Genomic DNA, 27,934 nt, shown 5'->3' on the forward strand with positions numbered 1-27,934 from the left:
TCGAGAGTCCTAGTTCACTATTTGCTGGGCATTAGTGATTTGAAGGTACCACTAGCTACATTTTTGAGTTTTAAGACAACATTCAAAGAAATTTTGTGAGTTTTCATTCATGCATATGAAGCAGAAATTGTAAAATATTTCTTTACTAAACCAGTTCCTCTGCTTTCTAAACAAATCCTAGTTATGCACTTGCCTTCAGAAAAGTATTTAGAAAAACCTCAGGAACACTGAGGTTTACACATTAGAAACTAAAATTTTTCATACATGACAGGATTATTCTCCTACTTTGTAAAAAAAAAAAAAAAAAAAAAAAAAGGAGGGAGCAGAAATCCTGTTGTCAGATGAATCAAAAAGTTATTTTGAATCAAGAAAGTTCAGTAAGAATACACCCGTGTTTTTTATGATTTAAGAAAGCCCAGCAGATGTGATAATGACACAGGACCATGCTATAGGAGATAGCACCAACGTACAAGCAAGATAAGCTAATTATCCAGCCCAGCAAATGCCCATAAAGTTAAAGTCTCTTTCTTTTTACTTCATTGGAGCTCAATATAAAATCCCGTAGAAAAAGAAAAAGCATACTGTAACCAGGAGAAGATACAGTTCAAGTAAAATTTATCTCAGTAAATGCTAAAGTAGACATGGACAGAAGAATGCATACATTAAGATCAAAAGCACTTTCTGGAATCAGGGGTGACAGAAACCAAGATGAATATGACACTAACTAGCCTAGGTTTAGTTGTAAGCAGTGCTGGCCAAAAGCCGCATTCAGTACAGTATATTTAAGATGCAATAATGTATGTGGTTGAAAATGAATGGCAGGGAAGAATATAAAGGGATCTTCTGCAAATACAGTCAAGTAGATACCAAAGATAGAAGTGGAAAAGCTTTAGAAACTACACTACTTGTGATATTTTTGAGAAGCGGGAAATGACAAGTAAGTTCTGTGGCAAGGAGTTTGTTTTAATGGAACAGCAGTAAAAGAAATGACACAGTGGAAGCATTTTGTGTGGTCCTGCTCATATTTTCACTGGATGGACAGAGAGCCGATTCCACCATAAGCTTTTATTAACAGCCAAATCCGACAAAATGTGATTTTAAGCTAAAATATATACATACATAAATTGTTTATTATTTAAATTTCAAAACAAGCATAGCATTCAGACTAAGAACTAAGCTCTTGCCAGTTTTATAGAACATAACGCTATGAAGGTTATATATCAGTCTAAACATTTTCTCAGCGTACTGTGATGAGAAAACAGTTAGGGTTCCCCCACCCCACCCCCCGCCTTAGAGATACTCCTTCCTCAAAAGTTTGCTTTTTGGGATGAGAGATATGCAATGCTTAATTCTCAGATCACAATGTTTCTGCTCTCACTTGGCTTCACAATCTAAACAAATTTTGCCAACAACCAGATGTTCAAGAACTCAGACTGTCAAAGAATGTATGAGTGGCAGCATCAACTAAAACCACAAGGTCCATTTTGTTCAACAACCTGCCCCTGACAGGAGCCCCTGGGCAGTATCCACCAGGTCCCTCAGATGTTTTCAAGCACTTTCCAATGTTTTGGAGGGTGCTCTGAACAGCATCCCTGCCACTTCCTTTTTTCCATCTTTGATACTTTGAACATAACCCCTCTTCCTTTTACCACATTTGTTGTCCCCTGTAGTCACTTTGTTTCTCCAAGCTTTTCTTTCCCTTATTGCTTCCTCCTTTTTCAAGCAAAAGTTCTTTGGTCTTGCTAGGGCTTGATGTCATTCTGTCCCTAAAAAGGAACTGGTACAGACCAATGCCAGCAAGCAAATGCCTAGGGAAGAGTGTAAGAAGACAAGCATGTAACAGTATTTCACCATACTACAGGAATCTCCAGCAATGCATGGCCTACAACTCCTAAATTTCATAAACTTCAATGGATTTTTCTCCCATTAATTTGTTCAGTCATGTTTTGAAACTATGCAAGCTTTAAATCTACAACCTGCTGCAGCCAGGTTAAATACACAGCTTAAATACAGCTTTGAGAACATTATTATTTTATTTATTTTTAACTTCCCATATGCTGATGTAACTTAATATCCTCTCGTTCTTGTACTAAAAAGGACATTGGGGGGAATAAATTCCTACTTGCTCCATGTTATTCATTATTTTAATCAGTTAATTTGACAGTGCTCAGTTTTTAGCAGACTGCTTTTTAACAAGTGTGTGAAACAAGATTACATTTAATGGAGAGATTGTCTTGAGGTAGCACTCGTCTATCCCAACTCACTCATCTAGATGGTAATAGGAGTCAACATTAAATAGATGGGGATGCCTTAATTATCTTCCAGGGTGAACTGATTTTATTTTTTTTTTTTTAGCTACTTTCATTTTGGTTTGAGTGCTTCAGAACCACTGGTGCACCAAAAGGCTCCATATGATCAGATCTGTCTTTGTCAACTACTTCCTTGTCTTTCGCAGAGCTTTTGGGTTTAGGAGGTTCAGATATTAGAAACTCCTGATAGCCCTGATGCGCAGTATCTCTTATATTTGAAGGCCAGATAGATAAAGTACATGAGGTTTGTACTGTAAGACAAAGATGTTTGGAACATCTACCTAGCAGGACAGAAGATACTGTTGTTTTTTTAATATTTTTTAATTGATTGAGCCAGTCACAGCCATACACCGGGTATCAAGAACCATCAAGTAGCCCCAAAAGGCCTGCAGTAATGAAGGTAAGCCTGGGTTTAAACCCAGTGAAAAGCTGGGGGTGTAAGGAAGAAAAAATAAAAAGTTTAATATTGACAGAACTTGAAAAACAAGAGCATAAATACATCTGGCTCACACAAGCAGTTAAGGAGAACTGGGCAGGAGGAGTGTACTTGGCTTCTTTTATTACCACACAGACCGCACACTAGGGAAGCGGATTCACAGCCTGGTGCTACAGACAGTGGGAGGTTAAAGCTGTTTAAGAGAGCTAGCTCTGTGACAGTGCTACTCCAGCTCAAATCCCTGGTGTAAGCTATAAACAAGTACAAAACAACTGAGATATTTCCAATAGAAATGCCCCCGACAGTCTATACCTATATAGAAAGCTACTTCAACTAGTGCAGGGAAGCAAATAAATAATTTTTTAAAACTCTTTGACTCTATAAACCCCAAATAAAAATGGCTCTTCTACTGTACTGAAGCACAGCTAGTTACTATAGAGAATGAATTTTAAACCAAGTAGGAAGGTCTGCACAAAGTGACAAATGCATATTACCCAAAAGATGATATTTGGTGAAACATGAAACATTACCAGGGTTAATTCCTTCACAAATCTCTTCCAAGGTTCTGAAAACTTAAAGTGCAGCTCTCTTAGCTGAAGTCTCCCATACCAGCTGTCTGCCTCAGGCTTAATTTATTTTGGAAAACTCCAGCCAAAATTATTCAGCCATTTCAGAGAAATACTCTCACAATCTTTTATTTGGAAACTTTTAGCACTCTAATGCTTTACAGTAGTTTCTGAAATTAGATGGGGAAGGAGAGCGAATAGAAGCTATACTTATAACCATTCATGAAAGTCTGCCTAATTTTGGCCAAGCCTAAAAAATGCACACCCTACAGAACAATCCTGAACATGATCTGCTGTGAAGCTACAGGGTAAAGTCAATCTTTTGCTATAATAGCTGCTTCCAGGTATTGTACCTTTGGGCTGGGTTGACAGTTATAACCAGAAGCTGAACAATCTCTCCCTTGTGCTCTCAATCTCATCATCTTGCTATTTCAGCAGGACAGGAAGAGCTGACAGGTGGAATATGTATTACACAATACGTGGAGGAAGCACGTGGTATTAACTGGGAAGGGAAGCAAAATCTTCAGGATTGGGAGAGGGGGAGAGAATGGGGAGATCGGGGGATTTGGGGGGGAAACAGGGAACAGGTATTGGGTGAGAAAAATTGTGACTAGACAGGATTAAAAAAAAAAAAACCTGCTGCAACAGTGAATCTGGGAAAAGGCACAGATGAGTGGTCCGGGGAAGAAGAATGGGAGCAAGGGCAAAAGTAAAGGCTAGGGTGGGAAAGCAGTCCAACTTGGACAGGAGTCTGGGTCCAGTTTGAAGGCTGGGAGGAAACCAGCAGGGCAAATGGGTGAAGTGGGGGGGGTCCAGAGATGATGGCTTCTAGAGCAAGAAAATTCAAGGCTGCTGCCAGAAGCCAGAGAAACGGACTAACTGAATGTAAGCTTTTGTCCCCCATACAAGTGAAATACATTGTTCTTAATTCAAAGCGTGTTTTTTCATTAGTTTGTTGGGGTTTTTAACAGGCCAGCTTTTCAGTGGACTAGAATGGATGATGCAAGCAAACCTCTGCCTTCAGCAACATCTGAGAACACTGTTTTACAAAATCTGAACCAGGGGGTTCAGAGTAAATTTTCCGAAAAACAGACAATTAGTGATCACCTATGAAAATATTCAAGTGACTTTGCTAGAACCATTGTGTGAGAAGCTAAAAATGGAGTCCAGCTTTCCAGAACAGTGATCTGTCTTAATCAAAAAAACATGCCCTCCCTTTCTGCAAGACTTCACCTCATTCACTCTATACTTTTCAAGTTTCCAGATGAAGTAACAGACTCCTTTCACTATGCTATTTTGATTCATTCCTAGAACTAGGTGGGGGAAAAAAAATCTAAATAAATAAATTTAAAGACCACATCATAATTCATGGGAACAAGAGGACTGCACAAACAATGTAGATGAACCTAATTTTTGACTACAGAGACAAACCTAATTTGCATTACTTTGCAAGATACTTGTATCAATCTTTTTTTCATTTAACATGCAAGACCTGACTCTCTCCTCACTTAACACTGTTTCACTTGTTTAATGAGGTTGCCCTTGCTTTATGTTAACACAAAAGCACAATTCTTTTATCTGAAAGAAATGAAATCTACAGTATCTGGAGGAAGGCAGTCCAAACAGGTATTTGATGGAAATTATATACTCAGAAAAAAGTATTTCTGAGTGATCCAGGGATGGTGCAAACACTTCTTTGGTAAATAACAAAGACAAATTATGTGCTGTTTTCTCAGGTATACCCAGATAAATTGTCTCATTTTAGAGGTATCACTACTTGGTAGCAAGTCTTCTTAAGAACTGAAAAAACAAAAAAATAAAAAATAAAAAATAAAAAATCACAGACAGGAAAGAATCAAAAGCAAATTGCTCCTGGAGGTAAGGGGGGTTAGGGAAAAAGACAAAAACTAATAGAAAAAAATATTTTTCAATTACCTACATCACTGTTTATTGTGGGGTTTAAAAAAAACCCCATACATTGAATAAAAATATGAAACTAATGTAGGACTGGGTACATAGGATACAGCAAGATGATGAGGTACCTGCAATTCCACTGAAGTTTACGTATCTACATACTAGGAATGTAGAATAACTTGAGCCTCAGTTGAGAAGCAACACAGAATAGACTCTCCTGCTTTTTCAATACATTGAAGAATAGAAAAATCAAATGTAATGAAGGTATACGTAACTCATATTGAAAGATTATCTAGCTCTGCTAGAAGAGTAACAATAGCCCTAAGCATTTCCACACACTAAGATTTTGGTTTAAATCTGTGCCCCTTTGAACTACCAATTATATTGGTGGTTTTCCAATGGAAAATACAGCTTCAGAAAGGGCTGTAATTCACCACGGACGCCTGCCAAATAATGGGAAATAACATCTGCAATGGACAGAACAGATAAAGCATAATGTTTGAAATATTTAAGATTAGTTTTAATTAAAAGCAGAAGAATAATCTTCAATACTGAATACGAGCTATCACAAGATCCTGGCTGAGCAGCAGATATAATATTAAACATGACGTTGGGTTTAAAGATGAAAAATATTTAAAAAAATTAAAAGTCCCACCAAACAGAACATGAAAAATAATTTAAAGACAATTGAAGGATTAGACTGTGTGGGCTTATTTGTTCCTAAGAGTAGAAATTCTCTTGAGAGATGTGTGGTCCAAGATCAAGTTTTCTACCCTGAAGCACCACAATGAACATCTACTTTACAACTGATTTTCAACAGCAGCAGGACAGCACCCTGAAGTAGTTGTATAGAACACCAGACAAATACCTTTGTTAAAGGGCAATAAGAGTTTACAGTTCACCTTTTACTTGAAATTTCTGATCAGTTTGAATAGTGAGAAACACATTTTTAAAGGAAATGCACAAATGCAGAAAACAAGCCGATTCCTTTTATGAGGTGTTTTCTAATTAAAATGTCTAGATATTAGTTTTTCATAAATTCATTGCTTGTCATGATAGTGCTTGTTCTAGGGTGAATGACAGTCAATTTTACAGACTGCTTTCTCCTCTGCTGCTTCAGACAACAAGATTATATAAAACTCCAGCACAAAAATGTGGTAAATATTGAAATGAAATAGCCATTATTTATTTGGTCAATTCTGTAAGCTAGATATTGTCCCCTAGACAATAAACTCAAGAAACCGAGGTAAGTCCCTTTGTTGAACATTCCTTTTAGTTAGCAGCAACTTCAGTTAGAAGGATGTAAGTTTTTCATTACAAATCTCATCTTGCTTGGATTAATTAGCTAAGTTTATATTAGCTTTACTTTTTTTTTTACTTAAGCTATAACCATTATTTCTTTGGGGGGTTATTTCACTTAATTATTAGAGAATAAATTGACAAAAACTAGAGAAGTATATTGTTCTCACTAGCTTGTTTTCAGTAACCCAAATTAATTCAAGGAATTGCATGAAATTCCATATAGTTTTCTCAGTGAGCTTTTTACTGATATGTAATACCAGGCTCTCTGTAGAGCCAAACCCAGTGCTTTTCCTTCTCAAGTTGCATTAGTTCAACTGCTAAACATGAAATAAGTAGCAGTGAGAAGTCTGAGCACTACTTATGCTAAAAAGACACCTCTGAGATCTATATGCAGCAACAGCAGGACTACTGCATCCATGCCCACCCTCACCTGCAAGCCAAGTAACTTACCGCAACCCATCCCCACCAGCAGTTACTACCCTCCAGGTATGCCAATTACACAAGTGAATCATCGATACATTGGAGATCAATTCCTAACTCAATCAAAAGCAAGTAATAGTTCATATAAATTGTTTGTAAATCAGCCTGTCTTGTCTAGGACAGGTTTGTGTGGGAGGAAAAAAAAAAAAAAAAAAAAAAAAAAATATCACACAGTTTGTTCAGCTGCCAGATCTAAGCCATCACTGGGCTTTCCTGAAGATGGGGGATGATAACCAGTCAGCACGTGACGGTAGGCATGTTCAGTCAACACTAGACCTGTATCTACAGCCATAAACTGTCTCAAGTGTTGCAGAACTCTCATGCTCTCATCTTACATGATGAATTTTTACCTTCTGATTTTAAAAGATTTTAATAAATGGCATGTTCAATGCTACATTGCATGCATCTGAAATTCACTCCTAGAAGAGTTTTGTACATCAAAAGAAGCATTCAAGAAAGAAATTTTCCTAACTGCTCCAAGTCAACCTGGTTTTATCTACATAACTGGGAAATCACTGATCTCATTAAATTTACTTCAAGTATTAAATATTGGCTTAACTGTTCCCTACTATAATTAAAAGTGGTAATTCACTTCAGTGGGATCAGAATTCAGATATTTAATGTTTTGAGTGATCCCAAACTTACTTTCTCATTTCATATATAATTATGTCTGGATTATATCCTCTAGCAGCATCCAGTATCAGCATCATTTTCAATACTTGGGGCTTTTTCGCCCCTCTTCCATTAAACTAAACCACACTAATACTATTGACTGGCTGCAAGAAATGTTTATCCTTTGGTGCAAATGGAGAAACTGTCACAGGTAATTGTTAGGCTGACGTAAAACAGCTTGTTGAAATGTCAGCCTGGAACTACAGCAAATATGTCATGTGAAGGATTACTTAAAATTTACTTCAATGAACAATGTTTAATGATGGTTTATACAGTTTTATAAAAGCACCTTAACACCTTTCTGATCTAAAACAGAACACTTAAGTATTACAAACCAACAGCAGACCACCCAATACCTTTGCCTGGAAGCCTCAGCAATCCTGTCTTTGGAGTACAGTGTACATATTCTTAATACTATGAACATTTTAATTGCATTTAGATTATTATCTCACACTCGAGCAAAAACCTATGGCATTAATTAAGTAGTAAAATAATGCGGTAGTTAAATATTAAGTAAACAGCTATTTTTGTGTATACCTGCAAAGGAATGCAAGGCATTCTTGTAATTAATCAATCAGTGTTTAATAAACATTTACATACAAAGAAAAATTAGGAATAAAAGCCCAAAGGTTACCATAGATGAAACCAGTCGGGCTCTCTAAGCACAGCATTCTACTGCATGTTATAACCATGTGCTCTTCAGAGCCCCAAACCTGCATTTCCAGGCGGTGGAAAAGCACATGCCGACGTCAACCTGGGGTCACTCCAATGATCCCAAAGAATTCTGATGCATTATACTTAAGCTGCAGAGCTGAATGGTAAATTCAAGAAAAAGAGACACTAAAATTCATCTCCATAGTTCATTCACATACCAAAACACAGTAACAGCAAAGATGACCAATTTTTCTTTCAGTTAGACCTGATACAGCAACAAACTCTTGGGTTTTGTATTACTAATCCAGATCCACCGTGAAAATAGGAGATATAGAAAAACCCACTGGCCATTTTGAAGAAAAGACACATACTCACAGCTGACGATAACTGAAGTTGTCAGAATTTCCCAAGAAGTTTACCACATTAGCTTCTCACTCTCTTTCTTTATAGAACAATGTGATCGTCTTGCCACCCTGACTTACCGCAAGTGGCACTCTGCTCTGTAGCGAGGCCAACCTAGTTCACAAGGTGGTGGTATAAATGCCTGAGCACCTGTTTCACCTGCAGTCCTTGACTCAAGACAACGACAATTATTGCCAGCCATTTCTTTGAGAGGTGTGGATTTGTCAAGCAATGGCCTGCTGCCTAGAGCTGTGGATCACTTTCTATTAGGTGAAGCAACTAGCTGCCCTCCCAGTAACCGGTAGCTCTCCATGGTCCTTCAGTCTTTTCAATCACTTCATTTATTATACACAGGTTCATGCATTTTTGTTAATCAGTCCTGGTAATCTGGACACCTGGCTCTGCCTCTAGTGTATAAACAGGTTTCACGCCTAAATCATGTTTCAATTACTTCCCTTAAACTGTAATAGCACAGATGAAGAAAAACAAGTCCCAGGAGTAAGACTCGCTTCAGTTCTTGACCTCTCAAACTTTGTTCGTATCAGATTAAGCCTCTGATTCTCAGAAAACTACGTACATGCCAACTGTTCAGTCTGATAGTTTTCCTGTCAGGCTATCAATAACTTGGGGATGAATTAGAGCTTTAAGTACCCCGCAGCCTAGTAGCATGCCTATTTGCAAAGACTAGGGCAACTACAGAATTAGGCAGCAAGTGATGCTTTAAGTGGGTCACTCATGTAAGTAACAGTCCGGGCAAGAGCCTTCTGAAGTCTAACATACAGAGTTCCTATTAAAAAAAAAAAATAAAAATTAAAATCAACAGAAGTCAAATATTCCACATTTATACCAAACAGAGCATGGAAAATGGCATGCACACAGATCTTCAAGCCAGACTGCAAGCTAGTATTGAACTTACATCAAGTATCCCATATAAAATGTAAGGTAGCTTATCCCTCTATCTCTAAAGTCTATGCTACACCTTTTTGGTAAGGCAAGAGCAAGCACCAAGGCAGTAACTGTAAAGTTTCAGTTGTGCACCTATAGACACAGTATCGGCAAAAGTATTTTCTCTACTGAATGAATTAGAATAGCAAAACCCAAAACATGGTTTAAAGTGGAATTACATACAGAAACTGCATTACTACAGAATTTGATTTTAAAACAGTCTCATTATCTGAAAATCTTCTTCATGTGAAAGAGAAGACAGACAAACCAGACATGGCTTCAACTTCCAGCTCTGCCAGAGACTCCCTATGCGAGCTTAAGCAAAACATAAATGTTTTGCTGTTCTCCATTTCAGAAACCAGGAGCAGCCAATACCTCTTTTCTCCCTCTCTTGTCCTCTGCCTTTTTTGTTTACACTGTGGTACTGAGAAGACACACAGACATGACTTAGTCAAAACACAGTTACTCTTATTCATTTCAACAGGAGTTCCTCACTCAACTGGTCACTCAGTTACCTTCCTCTCCTTAGTGTCTACAAAGAAAATTAAGCCAAAGTTTAAAGAAAAGCTTTTTCACTTATACTAGGAAGCAAATTTCTGTTCTGCAAGGCAGAAATGCCTAGTGTGGTATTTTCCAGAAAAGTTTTTAAAACCCTAAATTACCACTATTTGAAGTGATGATTCTGATCACTGCCAAGTCATGATGTCTTACAACAAATACACCTTCCATTTTTGTCTCTCATTGATTTCAATATTACATTAATCTTATACTACTCAATATTTATCAGTTGTTTCTCATACAAGAGAAAAACAGAGAAAGACTACTTGGCAGCAACACCCTAAATGACAAAAACAAAAGGTATGGAAAACACAGTCCAGTAATCAAGGAGTGATATTTGCTGTATTATACAGCTAATCATAGCAATTCAAACACAATACACTAATATCCTTTTTATGGTACTCTAGTTTTCCAGTGAGTGCATTTAGGATTATGAAGTGCTGCTTGCTTTGACAGTGAGGGACAATGCTCCAGTTATGGGGGGGATCCATGCTGTACAAGTTAAAACAAGATGATTTCTACCTTTCATTTCTCATCTACCCTACAATTCTGCTTTTGATACTGCATTTAAACATAAAAGTTCAGGATCTATGTTTATAACTTGCAAAAAACCTTTCAACTTTTCAGCCATAGTGCAACTTGCGATTCTCTTGCTTTAATACGAAAAATGTAAAATTCAAAAGACTGAGACAAAGTCATTATGAGGTAACACTACAGTCAGACTACAACACAAATTTGAAAACCCAAGACCTAAAAGTACCTGTAATTCAATATGTAAAGGACCTAATTCAATACTCTGTTGAAATTAATTAGCAGTATTCCATCAACTTCTACAGAAAATAAGTAAATTAAGTGCTCATCCACTTACCAGAGTGGGTTTTCAAAAAAGCAAAGCAGGTTTTAGAGATAACATTCTGAGTCTTGGACTTTTTCTATAATTCATTGTTAAACAAAATAGAAAGTTCATGCCTTACTAGGTTTTATAAATACCTCTGCAGTTCCCTCCATTTTCCACATCAGTCACAATGGACTATAAATTATCAAATATTTAAAGTTATGACCACAATAGGCCATCACAGAATAAAAGGTGGCCTCCTGGCTACCTCTCCTCTCCCTGATAGCATTACTCTCACCGTACAGCTCTGAAGAGTTTTACAATGTTAGAGAAACACACAATTCTGAACTCCCTTGGTTCAGCTGCTTAGTTGCTGCTTGATAAACTAGCCAATTTTGATACCACTACAGTAATAATATACCATCCACTGTAATCTCTGGCTAGGGGAAAAAAAAAAAGAAAAAAGAAAAAAAGAGTAGCACTGTAAAGAAAGTATCTGTCTTTATAAACAGGGTTTGTAAAAACAAATTGGGAAATTACTCATGGGTCTACTGGGAAAGCCTTGTGATCTCGGGGTAGGGGAAAACAGAAAAAGCCTCTGAAACATCTTTCACATAGGGACATACCTAAAGTACATACTGCATTGGATTGTTTTAGTAAAAACAGTTACTCAAGAGTCATTTAGCCTGAAGTATTGGACATTACTGAATACAAATACACACCCGCTTCCCCTCTCTAAAATCTTTAATCGGACATGCCACTGAATTTAATTCAATTCTAAACTTTGAATATCTTCACTTAGTAGTCAGCTTACTAAAATCAATGCTAAGATTGTATGTTTCTCTTTGACAAACAGCAAAAATTCTTTTCTGAGCATACACCTTGTTAAATTTTCAAAGTTTATAGAAGTTTTTTTCCATGGATCAAAATTATTTAAGATCAGTTACCCTTGTAAGCAGTACACCTTACTCATCCACATTTAGAGGAACCAGCCAAAATACTCACAAAACTACCCTAAGGTTTAGGCACAGAGTTATAATCCTGAGCAAGCCATGTTTGTGAATATCTTATTATTTTGTCCTCATCACTTTGAAGAAACAGTGTTTGCTCATCATTAAAAAAAAAAAGGTATGCTTTAAGCTGGCAACAAGTTGACAAATGTCTCTTCCTAGCATTCCCTGAAGTTAACATTTGTAAAACCACCTTGTAGGGCAAACAGGTCAATTATTGACTGTGCTTTTTAGAGATAAAGTTATATATTCATTTCTGCTAAGAAGCTGAAAACTTGGACATACTAAAGACTACAAATTCCCAGGACCTGTCTCTTTCTAAACACCAGCCAAAGTGTGCATGTGGGGAAAAAAATAAAATAGTTACAAATGTAAGGTACTGTTAAAAGATGCAAAAGAAATTTCTTTTTCAGACTGGGCAGGAAGTGAATATGAGAAACAAGTATATAAAATTGTTCCCCTTTTCACTAAAAACCTGCAAATCCATAATCAACATCAAAATGGTTCTAGCATTCCATCAGCACTATTTATACATGAATCTAAGAATGTTTATTTTCTCAGATTTTCACTGCAAAGGAAATTCATTCTGGCTTTTCTTAAGATTTGCAGTTTTAGATCTCTAGCACACATTAACAGTTAACTAATTTACAGCACTTACCGACACCTTCCAAAGAAGCATGTGGCTAGGCAATATAAGCTTTAACTTGATTAACATTACAAGAACTTTCTGTTCTCAAACCATCTTTGGAAAAATCCGTACGCTCAACAATTTTGGTGCTCAGTCACATAAAATTGCTCTTTGAAGTTATAAGTAAGATACCAGACAATTGTGTACTGGTGGGGGGAGCAAGAAAAAAATAGCAGCTAAACACAACATATACATAGTAACTCCCTGCAATGGTTTGGCAGACCAGTTTATCCCAATTCACAGAAAACATTTAAAATGGATTTAGAATAGCCACTGCACTTGTTTTCAAGTAACGCTGAACATCAAAGAGGAAGACAAACTGTAGTAATGAGTTTGCATTTTTATATATGCCTTTCAGGCATGGTCATACATTATTTTGTCAGCAGCAGTTGAAGGAGTCAATAGTTGTACTCTCCCTTCTAATTTACTGCCGCCCTCATCATGACTCGCTGTTCACTCCCACAGTCTTACAACAGATTACTTGCTTCCACCCAGTACTAAGAATGCATTTATTTTAAAGGGCCAAGGAAAGACCAAGGATCTGTTATCTGTTTCACAGATGAAGTTCAGCAAACAGCCACGGAAGCGTCTCAACCATGGAGATACCAATCGCTGGCAATAAACTAGAAACAACATATTAAAGCATGCAGCTTCAAACTAGATCACCTGTTGACAAAATAAAATGTAACTCTACAGCCTTAACCTTTAGAGAGCCTTGTGTACCTTAACATCTACTAAAAGACTGCATTAAATTTAATTTGTAAGTAGTTTCCCTTCTCAACAGTAAAGCTTAACATCCTCTAGTTTAACATATGTATCATAGGATGTTAAAAATATCTGAACGGCATCTATGATTTCAGAGTAGCAGGAGAAGTAGTTAAGACAAGTTTCCGCTTATTCAACTGCACTTTCAGGAATAACAATTCCAAATTTGAAGCCAATACCAGCACCTATCCTGCACGGATTTTGGAACCCTGAAAAATCAGTATGAGCAGGAATAGCTCTCTAAAGATGCAAAAATGATACCTACTGAGGCAGGACAGAAATAAGCATAATAAGACTGCACTGCCAGGCCTGTTCCTAGTCTACTGGGTAATGTTTGTCATTGAGCAATATTACTTTGACTTGATTAGCCTAAAGATAACAGCTTCTGCTTTGAACTGTGTACCCTTATTTGTTTATGTAACCCTTGAACTGCTACCCGAACCATTCTTGGGGATGGTTCATGTAGAATGTATTCATGTCCTTTTGAGGACTGGTCTTCTGTGAACTAATTAAAGAATAAATGCAAATATTATTTAAGTACATAATAAATAGAATGACATGTAAGAGAGAAGAAAACATTAAAGCATCTTTGAAACAAAATATTTTAAGTGTTACTGACCAGAGTTCAGAAGATGTACCAGAGAATTATCTGTGGTAGAATCATTAGAGTAGGGAACAGTGGGTTGAGAATACAAAGCTAGGATAGATAACCACAATCTTACCTTCTTGGAGAAAATGGAAAACTGCATGACTAAAAATCTCCTTTTGTAAAAAAATAAATAGATTTATCAATAACTTATCAAGAATAACTGAATAAATGTATTTTTGGTGGGTTGTTTTGTTTTGGGGGGTGTGTGACAGAAAAATACTAAGTGGTACATAAAAAGTACAAATTCTGCTTCAAATAAGTGAATACAAATGTACAACTCCTTAGCACTATAACAAAATCCACTGAACTAACAGAATTGGTGAAAAGCATGAATTCAACCAGCTTCTGATAAACAGGAATTCTGCTGTTCATACATCCTTTACATGGAAAGGTAAAGTACCATTAAGGTCCTCCTGAAATGAATGAATCCACACTTAAATACAGAACTCAGGCTAGTCATGGACTTCTCTAAAAGGTTCAGCATCAGGAAATGCCTATTTTAATTACCCTCCTAAAGACTCTGGAATTCAGCCAGTGGACAAAACTGTTCAGTAAAAAGCTTACTTCATAAGTATATAAAGTATTTTAACAGCTGAATCTTTATCTTTCTTTGACAATCTTCCTGTTTTCCTCCATTTCACTTCCTTTCTCCTCTGGAGGATGCGGTATCATTGTTTGATGAGCCTCCACTATTACCAGCCTTTCCTTGATAACAATTAAGAGGAGTGTCAGAAGCTTTTCTTGGCTGAGATTAGTCTGGATTTACCATCAGCTTTTATGGTGTTAGAAGGAAGAATGGGTCTGATCAGTACTGAACATTTTAAAAGAAACTCTTGTACTTCAAGAGCCTCTCTTGCTAAAATGTATTTAATATTTTAAAAAGGTGAAATAACTAGTAATCAGATTACAAGACATTAGTAGAGGTGTTAAATATTCCTATTCATAGCAAGCAGACAAAGCATACACTGTCCTTGCCTTGTTCTTTACTTAAGAACATGTTAAAGAAGGTAATCTCACACTCATGCTATAAGTTCGTGTTATACAGTTGATTTCTCAGTACTTTAGAAGGTGCATTGGACCTTCAGGTTCATTCCTACTGTTACTGTACTCCTAATTCTCCTCCTGTTTTGAACAGCAACATTTAGATAACCTATACTCGATTTATCTACATTAATGCATAGGCTATATTCAGTTATTTGGAAAGGTTGGGTTTTCTTCATGTTGTTGTGATCTTCATTGCATTATTAGTTACTGGACCAGGCTCCCCAGGCAAGTGGTCATAGCTCCAAACCTGTCAGAGTTCAAGGAGTATCTGGACAATGCTCTTAGACATATGGTTTAGTTTTCGGCAGTTCTGCAAGAAGCAGGGAGTTGGACTTGATGATACTTACGGGTCCCTTCCAACTTGAGATATTCTACAATTCTACGATTACTTTACAGTTACAAAGAAGGCTAAATCCATGCAGATGATCATTAAGCAGGAGAAAAAAAAAAACCCAAACACATACAGAAAAGGGTACAACACATTAACATAAGCAGTGTCAGGAAAATACTACTGGCAATGTCTTTAAACCATGTCTGTTCAAGAAGAATGCTCAAAAAAAAAAAAAAAAGGAAGCAACTTCTAAGTAAAGGAATGAACAGTAACACTATAGAATGAACTGTTTCCATGCATGATCATTAGGGGAAGAAATCACCCCAAAAAAACCCCAATTGTATTATATCAATTACTGATTTCCAGTCACAAATAAGTTCTTTTAAAGTACCCAAGCTTTTTTTGTAATTCAAAATTACAGACTACAATATACTGTAACACAAGATTATCTTTATTTCAAAATTGTACAAAGTATAAACAGAAAATATAATTACACTGCAGTAAACCCTGCCCTTTAACTATTTGAATACTTAAACAATGATACTGCCATCAAAATATGCCTTTATTATTTCTCATCAAGAAATTTTATCTTATTGAGCGATACATCATGAAATCAATTGTTGTACATCTAGGAAATTTACCAATAGAGCTCTCTTCCACTGGGGTGTACACTTTGATTTGTCTCATGTGAGTGTCTCTTCCATTTTGGTGATTCGCTAGAACAGCAATCTGAATCATAAATGTGCGAATAGGCTTCTTATGAGTATCTGTTAAAGGAACATGAATCCAGCCGCTTGGTTCCACTAATTCAAGTTGCTGCCAAAAACAAGACAAAAAAGCAAAACATTCAGAAATTGTTAACATACTTAATATAAATGATCAGATATTAAATCTGTTTTATAGAGCAGAGTCTTCCAAATCAGATTTTAGTTACTTTTTTAAATGAATTTGATATAGTACAGTGGAGTAATCATAGCTAATTTACTGCTGGTGTAATTGGATGCAAGTTGGTTCAGCTGGCTACAGTTCTGTTTGCTTTTGCCTTTCAGAATCTACCCTTTTTTGTACCTTAACATAAAAATCAATATAAAAGGTACAGACTTGAGTATAAATCCAAGTCAACACAGCACTACTTGGAGCTTGTTACTGAAGTACACTGCTCAAAGATGACAAAAATATGCATCTTAAGTTGTTTTATCTAGGCAGTCTGAACCAATATGCTAGAATGACTTACGCAGGAAACCAAATCCACACAAAATCTGGTTTGCAGAAATTCCTTACATTATTAGGGTGAGGAAAAGGAAGGTGACAGAGGAAAACATACAGGATAACTCGGACTTCATCTCATCCGTGTGTCAAAACAGAAGGCTGGCCAATTAGTAATTGCTGCACAGCCATTTATCACATTCTAAGGTCCATTTTGATTTGGCTTTTATACAACAAACCAAGTGTGGTTTTTTTTATTTTAATCCTACAGAAACTAATGTCAAAGCATTGGAAAAGAATTGTGTTTTGTTAACTCTAAACCACATCACTGACATCAGCAAGCTGAAATCAAGCTAGATGTTATGCAGAAGTGTGGTAACAGCTTTGTTTAAAGCTTGTTGCCCAACTTCAAAGCACAGTTCAAAACACATATGGAAGAGTACACAAGTAAGCAGGAGTCTTGAGGGGGAAAAAGCCAACCCCAAACCCAAAACAGTTGTCCACAAGCAAGTGGATTTCACACAGCTAAGCAAGTAAGACTGCTGTTCTTAGCAGTCAAGTCCCTCTAAGAAAGTTCTATGCTACAAGCAGCTCAAAATGCCCATCTTTCTCCTGAAAATACTGCATGACAAACATCCTGTCAAATGCCTTGCCTTTGCTGAAGCTTTCAAAACACCATCTGAGATCTACTGTTTCTGAGGCAGCAAACACCCTGAGGGAATGACCCAAGAAACAAGTTTAAAGTAAGTTTGATGACTACTTTAAGAGATCAAAAAACTCTCTCACACCTCCACCTTAAAAAAAAAAGGAAAGAAAAAACCCACCACAACCCAAAACTCTCCACTGCTGCAGACTGACCAACAAATAATTTCCAAAGCATTAAATTCACTAAACCTTAGCAGCAAATTTTTCACTCCAGAAGATACGGACTTCCACAAATGCACATTGACTTACTTGTTGTAGCCCTGTGCCTTTCAAAAATCTTTTTTTTGCATAGGAAGCATCAGGTAACAGTTGGTTTTATGAAGCGATTAAACTCATGTACTGTTGAAGAGGCTTTGTAATGGGGAAATTTATCATGGAGACGTAGTAGTCAACGGTTTGATTAAGTATGCTTTCCATCTCCACAGTGAACAGAAAGGATGAGGATCCCAGTAATATCATATTCAACTAGTACTAAGGTAGAGAGGCTATTTTAGAAGATAATTAAAAGGTTATTGCTAACTAAACTTGAATTTTAGTATTATTCTCACTCTCACCATTTACAAATTTTGACTGCTGATTCAAAGTGGAAAATTCAAGTTCCCAAGGGATTTTTATGCTTGGATCAGTATGAAATTGATTAGTTAATACAGTAAAAGAAAAAATTAGCACTTTCTGTAAGTTGAAATCATTGGTTTCAGACAGATCCAATATAGTTCAGGTTGGCATGCTTTATTGGGAAAGAAATTGCAAAGACTGAAATAATGACTCCACCTCCAGAAACAACGGATTGGCAAAACGGGAGTATTTGTACAAAAGCAAGTTGGATGCTTACTAAGTTCACAGAGAAAATCACATATTTTATCTCAAAAGAATTATTAGGGTCATGAAGGTAAGCATTGGAAAGTTAAAAGTTGCAAAGGTTATTTTACTAATGTAGTAATATAGTTGTATCTTATTAGATAAACTTTTGATTACACGTTTCCCAATGCTTTGTTTCACCCCTGATCAATGGGAGGTGGTCATATGCTTTATTTATGGCATGTTATTTTTCAGTTCTGCTACAAAGGCCACCAATTGCTTCATGAGCCTTTCTACAGAAGGGACAAGTAATTTCTACATCTGTAAAACAAAGTTTCACATTAAATAAGCCATTAGGTTAATTAGATTAAAATATTCCCTAGTTCCAGATGTCAAATTTCACATAGTTTAAACCTGATTTTTAGTAACATACAGTATTTTACATGAGGCTTGGCTCCCACTGAGTTCACTTGCAGTTACAAGTGTCTGCATTTCTGGAAGTTGTAAGTGTTCTCAAACCAGCTACCAGAAGACACAGTCTGAGCAGCCACTTCAGAACAGTTATTTGAGCGCATCATGTAACAATACCACGACTAAGCACAGATTGCACACAATTCATCAAGCAGCATTCAATTGCCTGAGCCACAAAGCCTTCATTTTTATTCCTGAAATCTCTGCTTCACTTCACAAGTTCAAACTTCTGTAACATATGAATACACAACCTTCACCGTAGAAATCTATCCTGATTTGTCCTCAGAACAGACCCCTTTCCCCGTTGCAATTAAGTAGGTGCTACTTGGACAAAGCATGCAACACTTGTAAATAAGTTGGAAGCTGTACTACAATGTATTAAAGCGCAAGAGGTCTAAGTTAGACTTAAGTGTTTAAAAAAAGTGAGCTCTATTTTTGCCCTCTAAAGAACAGTGTACTGTGACATTTGAGTTTAACTTTTTAAATTGATGCCTACCTAGTTCAGTAAAATGATTAAAACCTTGAGACCCACTCAACGACTGAAGTTTAAATATAACAAACCCCAATAATTATTATCTGAACATCCTCTAGAAAAGGAAGTAATATTTTGCCAGTATGACACACATTTTCTGCGACCAAAGGAGTAGTACAAATCAGACACACACACACACACACACATACTCTCCTAAATTCTTCTTCTCCGCATCTGTCATGTTCTTTTAGATGAATGAGACAGTTTCCTTTTCCAGAGGACCCAAGTCCTTCAGCAGGGATGAACAGGCCATGGGAATAGGCGGTGGTGATACATGACAAAGTGCTGTCCACTCTTAGTTCAATGTCAGCACCCGGATCCAGCCATTACAATTCCTAGCAGAAGTAGGATGAAATATGCAGCTCTACACTGCCTGGAGCACTCCCAGCGTGAACAGAATCTAAAGGAAACTTACTGTGAAGTTTTAAGAAATTCCTATTAAGCCCATGAAAATGGCAACCTTTCAAAGCCTTGTAAACCGGCCTGGAAATTTGGGTGGATTTTTACAGGGAGGCAAAAGGCATATCCTCAACACAAAGGCTGAACTATTGCCAAATTTCAAATCCTTGCTTCAGAGCTTGGGGGCACTGGAGCATCAAAGGAAGACACCAGAATATTCTCACACAAGCAAAATAACATACTCTTCACTAGCCTTATTCTTGGAACAGAACTGCTTTGGCTGAAACTTTAAAAAAAATTCAACCCAAAGCAGACATCTGGCATGGAAAAATCCTTATGAACTGAACTTTGGCAAAAGCTATAAAGTAATTAAGAGTTAAGCCTTAAAAAGGAAAGGGTCATGCAACCTTAAATACAGGTGGCACTAGCATCTCTACCTACAGTAAATACTATACTTTAAATCGATTTCAGTTGACTTTGCTGTCAACCCTGTTCTTCAAAACCACTAGCCACTCTATAGACATACATATATGTTTCACCCCAACTCTACAGCATAAGGCCATTATGAGAAAACGCCAGATTGTTTCCTCCTATGTAGGTCATTAAGAATCAGTCACAATTAACTGGCTTCCAGGAAAGTTTTAAAAATCAGCTGTATTATTAATTACCCGAGTGAAACTAGACATTGGAAGTTCTACTGTTATGTGTTTGCCCAGCAAAGGTTAAAAAAAATGGAAACAAAGGAAAGAATCGATACAAGTTCAACATTAGTAACTCAGGACAGTTCCTGCAGCTGTAGACTAATCTTACATACAACATACTAAAAGCCAGGGTTGTGGAGGGGATGGACTTCTTTTGTGTGTTTTTTTTGTGGGGTTTTTCTGGGGAGGAGGAAGGGGGGTGTGTGTTTGGGGGGTTTTTTTGTTTGTTTTTCTTCCATACTATAGATTTTGTGAAAAGTGGTAAACAACAAAAGCATGAAAGTCAAAATAAAGGAACAAAGGGATAAAAATTGAAGTGGAAAAATCACTCACCTGTCCTTTGCTGCTGCAATACACTCTTATCTATCTCTTCTCCTGCTTTGTCTCCATCGCTTTCTTACTTTTCCTGTCCTTTGTGTGCTACAGCTTTACCTATGGACATATACTCCCACTCCAGTAATCCGTGTTATTTCGAAAGCCAAAGCACAAATAATATTCTCAATGGAAATCTCTTCCCAGGCCAGTTTAATAGCCCTGTTTCTTCACTTTATTGTACATTCCAGAGGTTCTACAGAATTCCATACACATTTGGCAAAGCTACTGTTGCAACTAATGGGTGTTCTACCATAGTAGATGCAAACCACACAAAATATGTATCAAACAAAAAAATAATCAAGGCCAAAGCAACTTGACGCTACAGCTCAGAAAGATGACTGAACACAAGACCAGAGATTTTACAAGGAAGCTTGTTCTATACTGCTATTGCTGGCCTCCTTACAGGGTAGGCAGGAAATTATTTATCCAAAAGAAGGCTTGTCTATTGTACTCAATCCTATTTAAATCGAATATTGACCTCTTTTCCATACCCAGTGATATTCTGCTTAAATTCTGTGAAGTCTTCAATGCAGCATGTAACAAACTGCTACTTCTACTAGGCTTAGAAACCCAGCCCAAGTGGTTTGCTATATTTACAGGAAGCTAACATCCTCAGAAAAATACATGATTTTTGTTGCCCTATGAAGATATCTCTTGTGAAGATACAGAAAGGAAAAGAACTTGCTATAAGTAGTTTCATATTCAGGGTCACTTTACAAACACATCCCAGAGCATAAGCTAGACAGGGCTCCCAGATTTCAGAGGATTAAGTTTTTCTGTGCATGTTTAAGAAAAATCAGCCTGTTTTCTTCCCTGGAGGGAAAAAAAAAAAAATCTCTTCTGAACACACATACTGACAGAAAACTGAGAATTACTGCTGCCGTCACAGCTTCAGCATGATACATGATTCTGGGATATTGGTACCTCATCACATTTCCATTTAATCATGTGTACCACTAGATCTAAATGGCAACAAATATTTCTAGCGGCTGCCTCTAAAACAGGCTGCGAAACCTAACAGTGCTTGATATTGCTCCTACTCTTCTCATAAAACTGTTAAAGCTGCTGCTTTTTATTTTAGTGACTTAGCCACCTTTGAAATGAAGAGGAGTGGCTAGACTCTTCTTCACAAATACAATTTTCCTTTTCTATGTGCTTAACTATTTCTTACCATAAAGTCATATTAAAAAAGCCTAAACTTTTCAGAGGAGAGGTTCTCAACAAATAAAGCATTATTCCAACCAGAAGAGGATTATAAAACTAAGTTCCAGAGAAAATAAATGCTATCTTCAGAAATGAAATATTTATCAATATAGAGATTTTCTCCGAGTTGAGAGATCAAATATGGGAAAGGCTTTTCCCTGTTTAGCCATTGTTTCATTACAGCTATCCAAATATGTTTCCACGACTGGGAAGGAGAAAGAAGGCTGGCTAAATTTCCAAAATTCTCTTTCTGTACCTGACATACCCTACCATATAGCTACCAGGATTCAGAATCAGTAGACCTCTGCATAATTCCAAGTATTGGAACTGTCAACACATGAAGTAGCAGAGCTTGGGTTTCAGCCATCACTTCACTTAGGAAGTAAGAGAACCAGTTAATAGCAGTGATGCACCAGTTCCAGCAGAAAAATGAAGCATGTCCAAAAGAAACTTTGCAAGTTCCAAGTGAGTCAAAGGAGGGACACCACATTAGCAGCTCAACAAGAAACACAGAAACACGCTCAAAGGACCCACTGTGAAAAGCACACTTCTTTACTCTAACGAAGCAACGACCACCTAAGGAGGTGGCTCTGTGGTCTTAATCAATCACCTACTTAAATGGTCAAGAAATCTAACTTCAGTCCATTAGGTAAGAGAAGTTTTCCATTCTTCCAAATAGCAGTTAATGAAGAGTCTAGAGGAACATAGTCCACCCCTCAGGAAGATTCAACTATGGATTTGGGCAGACAGGAGACTTGTTGCAGAATAAGCTGTATTAGGCAGTGAAATTTGCAACTATTAAGAATTCCTATCATATATAAGCTTTATGTTCAAATGAGCTGAAAGTAGTAACTTTTTGAAAGACTGGGAAGGTTTACAAAGAGAAAGGTCAAAAAGAATCCTTGCAAAAAGTTTTATATAATCTCATTCAGACTACTGTGCTCTAGATTAAAAGTAGTAAAAATTAACCAGTGTCCACCTGTTAGAAAGTTGTATCCGATTAAAATAAAGACAACTGAACATACAAGCCAAGCTAGAAAGAGTAAGTAAGGTTTCCTGATATAGATTACCAAAATAAGTATTTGTCAACAGAATATGTATCTGAGGCTAGAAGCAGCATAGACATCAATTAGACCAGAGACTCTGGAAACACTAGAGAAGTGCTCAATCAGCTCAACAAAAGAGGGGAACACTATGACAATGACAAAATATATTAGGCCAAATTTTTACAAATGCGCTAAATTTTACTTCATTTTGCACAGATCAGTTTTAACCATATCTTGCCGAGTTTCTCTCGGAATCATTTGTACCTGTATAAATCAAATACATCAAGTGTGCCAATTCAGTTTATGCAATTAAGCTGTTTGCAAGTGACAGTGTATATATGTCCAGAATCACCCATATAGCTTGTCTTCATTTCACTCATTTCTGAGCTGTTGAATGAACTAGCAGGAAGTCTCACAAAAATTAAATATTCCTTAGAAAGTGCTCTGTAAAGCAAGGCTTCTGCTTTATTATGACAAGCAAAAGCAGTCACCATCACCTTGATAACCTTTCACTGTGAACTCCTGGTAAAAGGCAGACATTTAAAAACTGGACTTAGAGCCTTTGATAGGGAAGGAATCTGCTAAGACAGTATGTTATCCCGCTGTGAGGATCTCATCCTTTGAAGTATGATCAGCAACGTTTTAAATACACTTTACAAGTTGTGGAAGAGCAACAGACTGAGGTGCAAAAAGGATCCAAACCACAGAAAATTTATTTTTGTAAAACAACCAATACATCATAAATAGCATAAAACCATTAAATTGGAGGCTTGTGTAATGCTTGGGACTAAAAACACAATGTTTCTGCATCACTGGAAACTTGCAAGTAGTTTTCACATAAGACCTGCAATGGATGGATGGAGATCTGCAGCCACATTACTGACACAATGCAAAAAAAGCTATCGACAAACTGTCTGAAGTCTGATCAGAGATTTATTCAAACTACATCCTGCCCCCAGCTCATTGCTATAGTTACCAACATAAGCATCAGTATGAGTTTGCCATGGCTATCTAACAGGAACTGTGATACAGAATTGCCAGTGGGCATTACCTCAGGGACACAAAAATACATTTGAAGAACTGGAATTCATCAAAACAGCATCATATCTAACTCCTATACTGCCTAGTGGTTACCTACATAAAAAGAAAAAAACCAAACAATCTCATTCTATTCTCATTTCCTTATGATTTAACACCTAAATTACTATGGTTTCTTAGAACAATGTAGTTTAGCTGCTATGATTGAACCTGCCACACCTCCAAGAATCGCAGTTACTGCAAGTAAATAGCTACTCTACAAGAATGCATTGAAAAGTTCCCAGTGTTGGTAACCAGCAAGCCATATCCTCCTTGCATGGTGGGCCAAGGATTAGCATCTATAATGCTTAAATAGAGATTCTTATAGTGCCTTTCCAAATTTAGTGTTTGGATTACACATGCAGCACAACACATGTTGGAAAATGTCAGTGGGTAATATCACATTGCTACCCTGTAGATCACAGAAACAGGTATGTTTCTGAAGTAAGCAGATGATGTCAATTGAGCTATGACAGAAGTGATTCACCAGCCAATTTATGAAATTGCTTGACTAGTCCATTTTGATATTCTTTAGAATCATGTGTCCTGATTAGAATTTCCCCATACAGTAAAAAAGCAAGAAACCATTTGATTTGATTCTGCTGAAAAACCAATGCAATCTCTTCCCAGCTGTTCTCCATTGATTCAGACAGAATTTCAACGCTACGATAGGAATAAACCTAGGAAGAACACAGCACTGAAGTTTAATCCATGAAATGTTAAACAGGGAAAGTGAGGTTTCACATCATTATTGCCTTCCTAGTTTGTCTCCGAAATCAGAGGAGAAACATGTAAGAGGACAACAATTAAATCTTAGATGTGATAGGAGTCTCTGGTGAGTACGTACGCAGATAAAACTATTGTCAAATGGGTGAAAATGGGATACAATTGCACATGCTGTGTAACACCAAAAATTTTATGGCATGCACTTGCAGGAAAAACAGCTGTTTCAAAAGTATCAAGTGATAAAGAATCGTAAGTACTGATGTCTGCAAAAGGGTCAAGGCTGTACTGAACTGCCTGTATAAATAACTTCTGACAGATGAAATCACTTCAGTGGAAATTCCACAGGCTGATAAAGAGATGGTCTGGACACGTCTGGAGGGGGCCCTGTCCGTGGTACTTAAGCAACCACCACCCTGCCCATCACACTCGCACTGCTGTATCTGCTCACAGTACCTGACAGTAACACTTGTACAGTCAGGTACACGCAGCCTGAGACACAAATAAATAGCCTGCCAAATGGTCAATTACTGTGGATTTGTCAGCAAAAACTTTTTTAATTGTTATTTCAGAAAATACTGTCTGCTTAACTCTGGGTGGCAGAAAAAAAAAAAAAAGAGCAAGTGAAAGGAAAGAAGAAAAAAAAAAAAATAGACAACAGTCTTTGAATACTTCATCTTCCAGAATTTGGCTGAAAACAACTCTCCATTCTAGAAAACGTAACTACAGAAAACATCAGGAATTTGTCACAAACTGTTTGCTAGGAAAGTCTCCCTGGAAAGAAAGGAACTGTTTTCACATTTGTTGAGGCAGATATACTTATTTTTTTTTAATATGTTCTGTGATGGACTACGCATACTAAGCTCAAAATTAATTGAAAAAATATATGTCAAGATGCATATGATGTTTCAGAGAAGGCCAAACGTTAAATAGGCTTAGACAGTTTGCTCTCAAGTCCCACATCTTCAAAATCCTTTTTTTGTTGTTGAGCAAGGTCACTTGAACTTTCACATAATAGAGTTTATACTTGACACATCCATAAATTAAGTCTCATTAGAGAAGGACTGTCTGTTTCTGTATGAAGTGGCAGCCAACCTATCGACTGGAACTTAAGAAAAACACAAAAACTTTCTCCCTGTCCCTTTGAAAAGCTGCGTGATCAAATTAGCAAACAGTGACGACAGTTTTGTATGGAGTTTCACATGGGCATGTATGGAAAGAAAGTCTGAAACACTAAAGCAAATCTTCAACCCACAGCAGGAAGCAATCTATGTTTAGTTTGGTTTCAGCTAAAACAGATTTCATCTTAAGAGGAACCTGTTGCTTCAGAAGAAATCCCATCTCCAACTGAAATCAGTCATAACAGCTGTGAAATTCTGGATGTCTAATGAAAAATGGCTTTCAGAATTCATTTAAGGATCAGTGAAGAGCAGAGGAAGGGAAGGCAAACATATCCTAAAGCTCATTAGTATTCTCCTGCTGGGACCTACATCTCATTAACCAGCTGTCACAATAGACAGGAACGTCATACCTTTGATGGTGCACTGCTATTAAACTTTGAGAAGACTCCGGGTACCAAGGGAAATCCTTCAGACCTACAGGGACTTGGCTCCAATGTGAATCTCAGTTACTTCCCTTGAGCTTGGCAAATAGTATGCTGAAGCTGAAAAAGCAACAAAAAAAATTCTTGAGCTTATACTGTAGAGTGGTGGCCTGGCTGACAGTGACAAAAATAGGTAATGCCACCCAACACAAACTTTCTGCTTCAGTTTGCCTACTTCTGGTACCTAAGTTGTTTAAAGTCTAAGTTGCAGACATACTGGAACAGACTGCATCTGGACAGTCTCGTCTTGGAAATGAATGACAGAAAAGCCATTGTTTGCTGCAAGCCTTTAAACTTCCCAAAATTCCAGCATTCTGAAAGAGGGATGAAGGATATATTTATATTATTATTTACCCAAAACCACCCCACGGTACTATCCAACTAAAATTATCAGTAGCTCAGAGTATTGTAGATGCAGATGGGAGAAAGGAAACTGTACATTTAAACCCACAAAAAATTACTACAAAAACATAGAGCCAAGACTGCACATTTAGAAACTAGTACAAATCCCATTTAGTGAAATCAAACATTTTATACCTTTTTGGAAACACTTCAGATCATAAAAGCTTATCTTACTGCAAAGTTTTTTCATTTCACAGACAACTAAGGAGGAGGCCCCATATACACAAGATAACAGGTAAGTATCCTGCTAAGTAGGAGTCTGGCAGATGATGAGCAACTGATACAAGTCATTCTTGGCATGCTACGTGACAGTACAGAATAGAACCAGAAGACAGTAACAATTTTATGTTTAAAAGAAGATAAACTGTTGTAAAAATTGATCAAACTATTGCATAAACACGGAAAATGTGATTAACAGAACTGTTTCTTCAAAAACCCTTCCAGGAAGTTTTACCTGATCAGAAGACAGGAAAAACACAGGGAGACTGCTTTATAGAAAGGAAGTGTCAGACATTGCCACAAAAAAACCCCAACAATTCCCCAAGTTCATTCCAACAAATGGTACTATCTGTATTCGAACTTTCTAGTCACAACACAAAACAGTGACAGAAGTATCAAAAAACCCCTGTCTGGTTAAGCATATGGACTAAAATTTTCATAATAAAGGAAATGGGGTACAAAGTTCTCAAAAATTACTCAAGATAACACATTATTAGCCCATTAATTTAATTTCTTAGTCATGAATTTCAGTTCCCACCACCCCGCAACAGTACTGAAAAGCCCTAAGATTGCCCAATTCCTGTACTGAGATCTAAAAACTTTAGTCCCTCTTCAAAGCAGCAGCCATGCAAAATAAGGACATCTACAATTTCCAGGTGAGTCAGGCTGCTCTCAGGGAATATAGCAGCACTTCAACCATCTACTGAAGAGAGGCAGGGGAAACCAGGAAGCAGGATAGCAGCAATGAAAGAGCTATACAAAGAGAGCAGAAAACAGATTGAACAAGAGCAGTGGAACATGCTACAGCAAAGAAGTTTGAAAATATATTTTAAAACCCTCAAAGTTCAGGTGAGTTTACATTACAAATGGGACTGCTGACTAAAGAACAGGGCAAGGTGTTAATATTGGCAGCT

The 27,934-nt window shown here is 37.1% G+C and overlaps 1 protein-coding gene across 5 annotated transcripts in view; it reads right to left on the reverse strand.

The window, feature by feature from the left end:
* Positions 1–15,990: 15,990 nt before the first annotated feature.
* The window catches only part of ANAPC10 (anaphase promoting complex subunit 10), a 41,659-nt gene continuing 29,715 nt past the window's right edge, over positions 15,991–27,934 (reverse strand). For 3 of the 5 annotated variants that reach the window (XM_055797599.1, XM_005243322.4, XM_055797597.1), the window contains exon 5: positions 15,991–16,376. In XM_055797599.1, coding sequence (XP_055653574.1) covers positions 16,146–16,376 — 231 coding nt within the window. In that variant the 3' untranslated portion in view covers positions 15,991–16,145. Of the gene's footprint in view, positions 16,377–19,421; positions 20,805–26,327; positions 26,460–27,934 lie in introns of all 5 variants that reach the window. The other 2 variants (XR_008746110.1, XR_008746109.1) reach the window with 2 other exon arrangements.

The sequence above is a fragment of the Falco peregrinus genome, chromosome 2, assembly GCF_023634155.1.
Source record: "Falco peregrinus isolate bFalPer1 chromosome 2, bFalPer1.pri, whole genome shotgun sequence".
Taxonomy (NCBI): domain Eukaryota; kingdom Metazoa; phylum Chordata; class Aves; order Falconiformes; family Falconidae; genus Falco; species Falco peregrinus.